The sequence below is a fragment of the Labeo rohita genome, chromosome 4 (genome assembly GCF_022985175.1).
Source record: "Labeo rohita strain BAU-BD-2019 chromosome 4, IGBB_LRoh.1.0, whole genome shotgun sequence".
Taxonomy (NCBI): Eukaryota; Metazoa; Chordata; class Actinopteri; order Cypriniformes; family Cyprinidae; genus Labeo; species Labeo rohita.
The window spans coordinates 18306616-18316737 of NC_066872.1; the positions used below are offsets into that span (position 1 = coordinate 18306616).

The 10122-nt window shown below is 35.9% G+C and overlaps 1 protein-coding gene across 1 annotated transcript; it reads right to left on the reverse strand.

The window, feature by feature from the left end:
- Positions 1-295: 295 nt before the first annotated feature.
- LOC127164240 (gastrula zinc finger protein XlCGF49.1) lies at positions 296-9671 on the reverse strand. The gene is made up of 3 exons (XM_051108069.1): positions 9618-9671; positions 8834-8951; positions 296-3734 (listed from the first exon to the last, which is right to left on the reverse strand). Exons 2-3 carry the CDS (start codon positions 8916-8918, stop codon positions 2983-2985), a joined length of 837 nt encoding a protein of 278 aa, XP_050964026.1. The 5' UTR covers positions 8919-8951; positions 9618-9671; the 3' UTR covers positions 296-2982.
- Positions 9672-10122: the final 451 nt, after the last annotated feature.

The window sequence follows — 10122 nt, forward strand, 5'->3', positions numbered from 1 at the left end:
TGATTTTGGCTTTATTTAATTGAAAGAGGGGTATACATGTATCTTTACAGAAACAGCACGGAGAGCCGCTTCAGAAACGTGTGCGACGCTGCTGGTGACCGTGTCGGAGCATTACGCGCCACATATGCATACAGCGTACATAGTCTAAGCATTATTATCAGGGAAAGCCCCTTATACTTGAGAGTGACCATGTATAAAGTTTTTCTTGGGGTTTATCATGCATTCAAGAATACTCATGCATTCAGGAATACTGATACTTAAAAATGTTGCACAATGTAATAAATTGTTAAGAATTAAGGAATCAAATGGAGAGAACATATCAGCTCGATTCGATACCAAGTGAACACAGGGTCAGTATCGCCAATACTGATACTGATACAGATACTTTTTCCTTTTAAAAACATACATTTAAATGACCAATTACACTTTGAAAATTAACAATAACTGATATGATATGACTAAAATATTACATTCACCTTAAAACTATGTGGATATTCTTTGTATTTCTGAAAGGAGTTTGCAAGCAGAGTAGCCCAGAATATGAAAGCAATGTGTACATGTAAAGCATTTTCCTCCCATAGAGTTTTAAAGAAAAACTTAACATGACTTAATGCATTAAGAAAGTAATATTAAAAGGCCAAACTCAGTATACTGATGATACAAACTATATGCAGGCAAGCAGCCCAGATATGAATGCAAAGTGCATGCAAGTTAAGTGTTTTTCTCTGATAGACAACCATTTATAAAGCAAACATTTACTTGTTTATGTTAAGAAAACTTGGCTTAATGGCTGAAGACAGTGATATTGTATAAAAAGGCCAAATTCGATAAACTGAATGCGTCTGGCTTCCAGTCTCATCTGCTTCCAGCAATATTTAGCTGTACAAAACAGCTCATATTGAAAATTGATGTTTCTTACCATATTGTTTTAAGATTTGCTTTACAAAGCTGTGCTAATACTGCACCCAGACAAGATAATTTAGGTTATATAATGTTCAAGCATTTACCAGATAAAGTAGTAAAGTTGATACTTAAGATCTGGAAAGAAGCAGTAATTCCAAAAGTATGAAAACTGGCAGTGATAATACCAATTGTTTAAACCAGGGAAAGATACACATTTACCAGGTAGTTATTATTCAATAGCACCTACCTCAAAGCTGTGTAAATTAATTGGGAAAAAAAGGTAGTTAAAGGGGCGGCTGATTGTGATTTCTTTTTTAAACTTTTGTTGCTGTTTGAGCATAAACAATGTCTACCAAGTTACAACACTTAAAGTTCAATGCAAACGGAGATATTGTCTTTTAAAATTCTGCCAGTTTAATGCCTACAATTATGGCTGGTAGGGACTACAACAAGGTACTTCCCAGGTTGGTGACATCACAAACCCTGAAATTTACAGAAACCCCGCCGCCAGGAACATGTAACAAAGGGGACAAGGCTATGTTGCGCTGCTTTTTTCCTGTTCCTCACATCCCCCCCTGCTCTGCACAAGTGTATAATTGTGTTCCAATTACACACTTTACATGTATAAACAGATATTTTTCACATTGCTACGAGAAGCATAAACATGGACACATAGTTGCCATAGTAGTGAGTAATACTTGCTGCCAAACATTCCTTACTGTTACAAAGTAAACTATTACTTTACAACAACTTCAAAGCAATCATGTATTCTGCTGTATTACAGCTTTAATCAGGAGGTATGTTTGAAAACAATGTTCTGCTAAATCACAGTTGTCAAACTGCAAAAATTGCCGCAGCCCTGCAAAATTTCAGCCCATGTTGTTTTTAAATAAGCCTGAAGGACTTGATTAGTTCAGATGCGTTTAATTAGGTTTGAATCTAAACAATCCTGTTTGACACCCCTGTGCTAAATGGATAAAGTCATTTGTTACAACCCCGGTCTAGTGTCAAAGAGGGAACATAAATAAAGAGTACTGGGCCTGCTTTTACCATTTCTGTGTTTTGTTTTTATTTTCTGTTCATACCAAATCTGTTCCGTTTTCTTTAGATCTGAATCTCTTTCCTCAATAACAGCATATGACAGGCTTCTCTTCACTGCGAATTCACTTGTTAATCTTAAAGGGGTCATCGGATGCTAAATTCACTTCTACATGTTGTTTGAACTTTAATGTGTGTTGGCAGTATATGTACAAATCTACTCTATAATGATAAAAATCCATGGAGTGGTTTTTAATTAATCTGTAAAAATAATATTCCCTTTTTCAAATCGAGCCATCACACCGACAGAGGCCGCTCCCACAATAGTTGATTGACATGAGCGTTTTACCGCAGGTCAGCTGTCACAGTCCGCCCTCTTTGTTTCGATGCCAGAGCAGGGATGTAAGTTAGACAAGAATATCTCAGACTGAGCGATTGAGGTGTTGTGTTGCTGGATGTAATAATGAACATAGTGGTCGACATTTACTCCCGACATCTGAGCCGCTGAAGATGCAGTAGATTACGTTTGTTTGTGAAGTGAATGCGCCTCCCGATCTACATATATCCGTCTATGTTCGTGCGAATCATTCATGATCCAGCTTCACTTACAGCAGACGTGAGTATAAGGTTTTTTTTTTTATTTTTTATGAATATTTGCGATCACCTTTCCTAATAATGTGCTAGTTAGGAAGATTAGTGGCTAAATGCGACTAAAGTAAACAGGCTCGTCACTCCACAGAGAGTAGAGAAGGGCGGGGGCGAGCAGAGCTCATGTGCATTTAAAGCAGCCTCGACCAGAATGAGATGATTTTTGCAGAGCTGATTTTGGCAAGGTAAAAATGGTGTTGTTTTACACAACCATTGAGAATTTTTAATCAAAGTATATTATACTTTTCATTAAGACCCTGAAGAATCATGTCAACTTGTGGAAAATGGGCATCCGATGACCCCTTTAAGGTTTGCTTAGTCTGAGACAGATTTTTCACAGTGGTGGCACATGAAAGGCTACTCTTATTACAGTATTTTCTATCTGTGAAACTTTCACACTGATAAAACACGAAACTGTCTCGAGTGAATCCTTGTGTGGTTATTAAGCGATATTTTGCATCTGAAACTATTTCCACACTGTTGGCAGGTGTAAGGCTTCTTTCCAGTGTGAATTCTCATGTGGACGTTGAGGTTTCCTTGTTGACAGAAACTCTTTCCACACTTGGGGCATATGAATGGCTTTTCTCCATTGTGAATTCTTGTGTGGACTACAAGGTTCCCCTTTGTAGTGAAACTTTTTCCACATTGTTGGCAGTTGAAATATCTCTCTCCGGTGTGAACGCTCATGTGGATGTTGAGATTTCCTTGTTGACGGAAACTCCTCCCACACTGTCGGCAGGTATAAGGCTTCTCTCCAGTGTGAACTCTCATGTGTTTTTGAATGTCTCCTTTTCGCATGAAACTATTTCCGCACAGTTTGCAGGTGTGAGGCTTCTCTCCGGTGTGAATTTTCATGTGCCTGTTAAGGGTTCCTTTCTGAGTGAAACTTAGTCCACATTGAGGGCATGTGTAAGGTTTCTCTCCAGTGTGAATTTTCATGTGCTCTTTAAGGTTTCCTTTTTTAAAGAAACTTTTTCCACATTGTTGGCAGATGAAATGACTTCTAGCTCCTGTCTTTTGAGCTCTCTTTTCTGAAGTGTGTGAGCAATTAAACAAATCTTCTCTAGTGAAATCATGTTTCTCATACTGATCTTTGTCTTCCATTTCATTTAGTTTTTCACTTTGCTTTTTCAGCAGCATCAGGTCTAAAGCAGAAAGAGACAAATACAAGTTAAGCCCATTTTAATGACACAAAGCAACATGCATCAATACAATATAAAACCAGCTACATATATGCTAGATAGCCACTAAGCTACTCAAAGAGGGGTTTGTCTGTAATTCTCTTCTCAAGATTGTTCACTCTTTACTGTTTCAGGAAATGACTCATACATTTCAAGATGGCACTTATTAAACCATTATAAAACCTGGCAGTTACCAAAACTATACCATGTTTAAATAGCCTCTGTAGGATTCTGTGACTGCAGAATTTAACACAAAATCAAATCTTTCATTTACTATTTGGCTCTTATATTTCAGGCTGCAGCAGTCATCTTTATTTATATAGCGCTTTATACAATACTGATCGTATCAAAGCAGCTTTACAGAGTCAAACAGGAAAATAGTGCAATAATACAAGAGGATAATGACAAAGAGTAATTTTTCCAGCTGAAGTTAGTTCATTTATGATTCAGTGACATCATCCAGTTCAGCTTTCTTCCAATAGTATCTGTGCAATCAGTCAAGTCACCCCATAATATAGTTATGCATAATATGTCGATTTGTATATTACAGAGAAGAGAAATGAGCATAATAATATATGGTGATCAGGAAGGAACATGTTTGGTTTAGTTTTGTCGTAGCCATGAGATCATTTTGTTGAAGTAGCAACATTCTTATTTTGTGGCCACATAATGTGTAGTCATGGCCTCGAAATCCTGTCTTTTTCTTAAGGACACAAGTTCAATATGTTATGGAGGTAAAATAATGACAGGCTTATGTGAAACAAAAAAGCATTCTGAATTGCACTACTTGAAAAGAAATGCATTGCAATAACAGTGCTTGCATTTTAATGCATTGTATTCTCAGGGCTTTAGGAGCTGAAATTCAGCATGGATGTATATATATATGATTTATGATATGCTATTTAAGGTTTGTATTTTACTTTACAAATTTGCTTCCATAAATTCAGTTCGACAGAACAGTCAGCATTGTACATCTGGGAACTGGAGGAATAACAGTACAGTATCAACGTTAATCTCCACCGAGGATAATCTTCAGCAACAGGTAGAGTGAGTCATTCATTCACAAAAATCAGTAGGTATATGTTATGATTATCAGGGACGGTATTTATGAGGCTGACTGAGATACAAAAACTGTGTTCATGTTTAATTCAACATCTTTGTGGTTCTACATGTGAGAAGCTTTCTTTACTACAAAGGAGATTATAGCGTTAATCTCCCCGACACTAATCTACAGATTAAACATTACATCTGAAGAAGACATATATTGCTCTCGGTTTCTTCATTTCCTTTATATCATGGCTTATGTTACTATGTGCTGTCATACAGCGTACTCTAGGATTCCCCAATGATGCTTAACGTGAAAAACCCTTAACTTTGTTTAATATAATAAAAGCATTTCCCTCAAAATCCATTTTAAGAAGAAGAAAAAAAAAAATTATATATATATATATATATATATATATTGTTTAAGGCCAGTTTAGCTTGTAATAGAGCAAATAAATATCTTGTTCATGTACTCTTGTAAAAAAAAAAAAACTACAACAAGGTGTCTTACAAGATGTTGTTAACAGTAAAAATAAATTCCTTGTTTACAACCAAAGTCTTTGCTACTGACTCATAAAGACAGTCTCTTGTCCCCATCTAATGGTGAAAGAAAAAAATATAACCAAAATCACCATCACTAACACACACATTATTAAATACTACTTTTTTTATAGGAAGTATTTACTGAAAAATAACAATGACTAAAAAACAACATCCATCATAAAAGCTGCAAGGCAATTCAGTCCAAAGTAAAAAGGCAGCGCTCTGATATACAGCACTGAAGTTACATAAAATATAACGTGATGAGATTTTGCCCTCAGCCAAAACTATTTGCTCTGAAACAAATAATAGATTGAGACCAAAGACTGTCTGTTAGATTTACCCAAAGCGAATTATATCTCATGCTCAACCACTATCAGAGCCAGCGGTAAATTCCAGAAGATCTGCTCTTGGCGGGTTCATTAGAGCTGAACAGCCGCTGACGCTCTGGAGCTCTCATCTCAGAAAGTCAAAGCCAATTTTCAAATACTTGTTATCTTTATTAACAAACTACATAGTGACACCAAAATAATATTATTTACAAAATTATAGTGGTTTTGGTCTCCTGTCATGACACTCACTGAGAGAAATGCTGCAAGTGGAGTGATACAAACAATAACACAGTTTCTGTGGTGATACACATGGTTAGAAAGACCATAGTTGGAATCAGATCAGGACCAGAAGAAACTGTTTTGTTTGTTTGTGTTTGTGTGTGTGTATCAGGGGCATTTCCTTTTGAAAAAAAAAAAAAAAAATGGAATGAGAAAATAATCAATATTACAGATATTAAACAACGCAAATATTACTAAATGTGACATTAAAAGTAAAAACTCACTTTTATAAAGTAACACTGTCCGTCTACCTGCAGGTAAAGTTATAGCGGAGACTTGCCTCTCCTGAGCTTATTGACTTTTAACAGAGACCCCATAGGATGCCGTGGGTTTAGTGGGAGTAATTGAAAGTGAATGGGGAAATATCACAAGAGGAGGAAATGCCTCGAACGCACTATAATTGGATATGATCGGTTACGATTGAATGTGAGTGGTTCGATTTTCGTGGGAGGCATGTAATAAATATCATGTGAGGTGCTATTAAAGGAGAACTCTTCCAACTTCCAAAACAACAATTTACAAATAATTTACTCACCCCCTTGTCATCCAAGATGTTCATGTCTTTCTGTCTTCAGTTGCAAAGAAATTATGGTTTTTGAGGAAAACATTTCAGCATTTTTCTTCATATAATGGACTTCAAACATTTTTGAACTTCCAACATCTAGTTTAAATGCAGCTTCAAAGGGCTCTAAATGATCCCAGCCGAGGAATAAGGGTCTTATCTAGCGAAATGATCTGTCATTTTTTTTCGAAAAATAAAAATTTGTATACATTTTTAGCACAAAAGCTCGTGTAGCACAGGCTCTGGGATGCGCATCCACGACACTACAAATTAAGTTAATCGTCTATGTACTCCGGCTCAAAAAGGTAGAGTAAGGCAAAAAACTCCATCTCATTTTCTTCTACAACTTAAGAATCGTCTGACATCGTTATACCTTTTTGTTTGTAAACAGCATTAGACTTACTTGCACTTCCTTAGTCTTTGCGCGTTTGCTTTCTGCGTGACCTTTTGACGTGATTCAGTAGTACTTAGTGTCATGGACGTGCATCCCAGAGCCTGTACTACACAAGCTTTTGTGCTTAAAAAGTAAACAAATTTTTATCTTCCAAAAAATGACTGATCGTTTCGCTAGATAAGACACTTGTTCCTCGGCTGGGATCGTTTAGAGCCCTTTGAAGCTGCATTTAAACTACATTTTGGAAGTTCAAAATCGGGGCAGCAATGAAGTCCTTTATATGGAGAAAAATCCTGAAATGTTTTCCTCAAAAACCATAATTTCTTCACAATTGAAGACAGAAAGACATGAACATCTTGGATGACAAGGGGTTGAGTACATTTTTTGTAAATTTTTGTTCTGAAAGTGGAGTTCCCCTTTAAGCAGTGTGTGCCTTTCCAAATCATACCCGTGTAGTAACATCTACATGTGATATGAATGTTCCTGAGCTAAATTTCAAGTGTCCCAGAAAAGGGTATGAATACTCATGCATTAGAATCCTTTCAGTTTTTCATTTCTAATAAATGTGCAAACTTGCTACAAACATGTTCACTTTGTCGTTATGTACAGATTGTAGACTGTAGATGTGGGACGGGGGGGAAGCGGTAAAGCAGTTTAACATAAGGCTGCAACATAAAACGAGAAAAAAAATGAAAGGGTGTGAATACTTTTTGTAGGCATGTATATATACACATATATATATATATATGTGTGTATATATACACAGTACTGTGCAAAAGTTTTAGGCCACTAGTATTTTCACCAGCTAAATAATGGTTTAAAGTAAGTTATTTCTATCTTTTGCTGTAGTGTGTCAGTAAAAAATATCGGTTTACATTTCCAAACATTCTGTTTGCCATTAATTGTAATAATCTAGTGAGATTTTTGTTTGCACAAGGAGTCTGACAACAGCCAGTGCTCCACACAGACATCTGATCTCACCATCATCCAGTCTGTCTCTGGAATGACATGAAGAAACAGAACAAACTGAAACAGAGTAAATCCAGAAGAACTGTGGCAACGTCTCCAAGATGCTTCAAGAGACCTACCTGCAAAGCTACCTGAAAAATTTTGCACAAGTGCACCTAGGGCAAAAGGTGCTGTAAACGCAAAGAATGGTCGCACCAAATGTTGATTTCATTTAGTTAATAGAAGGTAACTGATAAAGAAATTTGATTTATGACAGCATCCTCATTTTACAGCATTTTTACACAAGTGCCTACAACTTTTAACAGTGCTGCAGCTTTGCAGGTAGGTTTCTTGAAGCATCCTGAAGACTTTGTCACAGTTCTTCTGGATTTAGTCTGTCTGAGTTTGTTCTGTGTCTTCATGTCATTCCAGACAGACTGGAAGATGATGAGATCAGATCTCTGTGCAGAGCACTCGCTGTTGTCAGACTCCTTGTGCAAACAAAAATCTCACTAGATTATTACAATTAATGGCAAACAATGTTTGGAAATGTAAACCGATATTTTTTACTGACACACTACAGCAAAAGTTAGAAATAACTTACTTTAAACCATTTTTAGCTGATGAAAATACTAGTGGCCTCAGACTTTTGCACAGTACTGTATATATATATATATATATATATATATATATATATATATAAATATATAAACACTGGACCAAAATAGCCAGGGCTGTTTGATGTTTTTGTATTTTACTTGTCAAGTAAATTGGGACAGTACTTGAGTGTGTGCCATCCATTTTTGTGAATATATATATAGGTCACAGCTTAATCACCATGCAAAAATGTGGGTCCCATGGGCAAACCAGTTGAGAACCACTGCTTTAAAACATCATTCATTTCTGTAGAGCTGAACATTTTAATAAGGATCAAATGAGTTCAGCTTTGAGAATGAAAACCAACCTGTTTGTTCCTCAGTATCTTCATGTTTGACTCTGAATGTTTCTTCAATCTTCATGTCTTCAAACTCTTCTTTAATAAACACCATCTTAGTGTGTCACGTGGATCTAAGTTGAGATTTCTGTGTGTTTAAGATGAGAATAATTAACAAAGTAGTAGTCTAGTAGTCAGCACACTGGTAAGGGAGTCAGTCAAAATGAAAGTTAATGGCTTAAATTGATCTGAGAACACAAACACAACCAAAATTAGCATTAAAATTAATCCAATTATATGTGAGGTTTGTTTCTTTTTTTATTAAGATTTATTTTTGGTATTTGCTGATTTTTAGATCACATTTAACAGGTGACACTTTCATAAAAGCATTTGCAGTTGGTTTGTAGCAGTTGTCATTATACATGTTTGTGTTTGTTTTTCTCTTTGCATTTACACCGTTTTGAGCAGCAGGTGTCATCAGTGTGCGCCGATTCGAATCACTGAATCATTTTGCGATTCAATTGATTCAAATGACTCGAAACAGTTTCAAAAAGCTCCGTTTTTCCATCACTAATTGCTAGTGACCGAATTCATGTTCATGATCAACTGTTTCACGATACAGGGAGCGAAATGAGACGCACCTTTTCTGTTATTCATGTCTGGATGAGCTTTACCCACACAAGTAACCTTCATTAATATCACTAGATAAACCAAGTAAGTTAATTTACAGTGTTACACTCGGTAATAATTCATTTCAGCATTACATACAATTATCGTATTGATTTAAACATTTTAAATGATTAAAAGCACACACCTTTCTTCAGCCCAATAACAGATGAAGGAGCGCGGCGCAGCTTTATGACGTCACGTCGCCAGACCAAAATAAAAGTCTTTTTACCCTCTACAATAATACAATATTACATTATATTACAATTATATATTTAAAAAAACATAAATAAATATTATATTTTGTTACATATTAAATTAAGACATAATAAACTGTTTACATGAATGAATATTGGCCAAAACAGACATTTTGTGTGCATTTATCCAGTGTTATAATACACAAAAGAGAATTCTTGCATTCTCTGTAATGGTCACTATATTTTATGACAAAACAGTGTAAGCAAACACAAATCACCACAGAAAAAGCATACTGTCCATAGACCCTGAATATTCATTACATAATATTCAGTCTCGTTCACTAACAGTGATACTGAAATAACAGCTTCAAACATAAATGGCAAAGTATCAGCGAGCTGCTGCAAATAACATAAGATCTGGCTGACATGATCACTGAGAAAACAGGTAAACAGGTG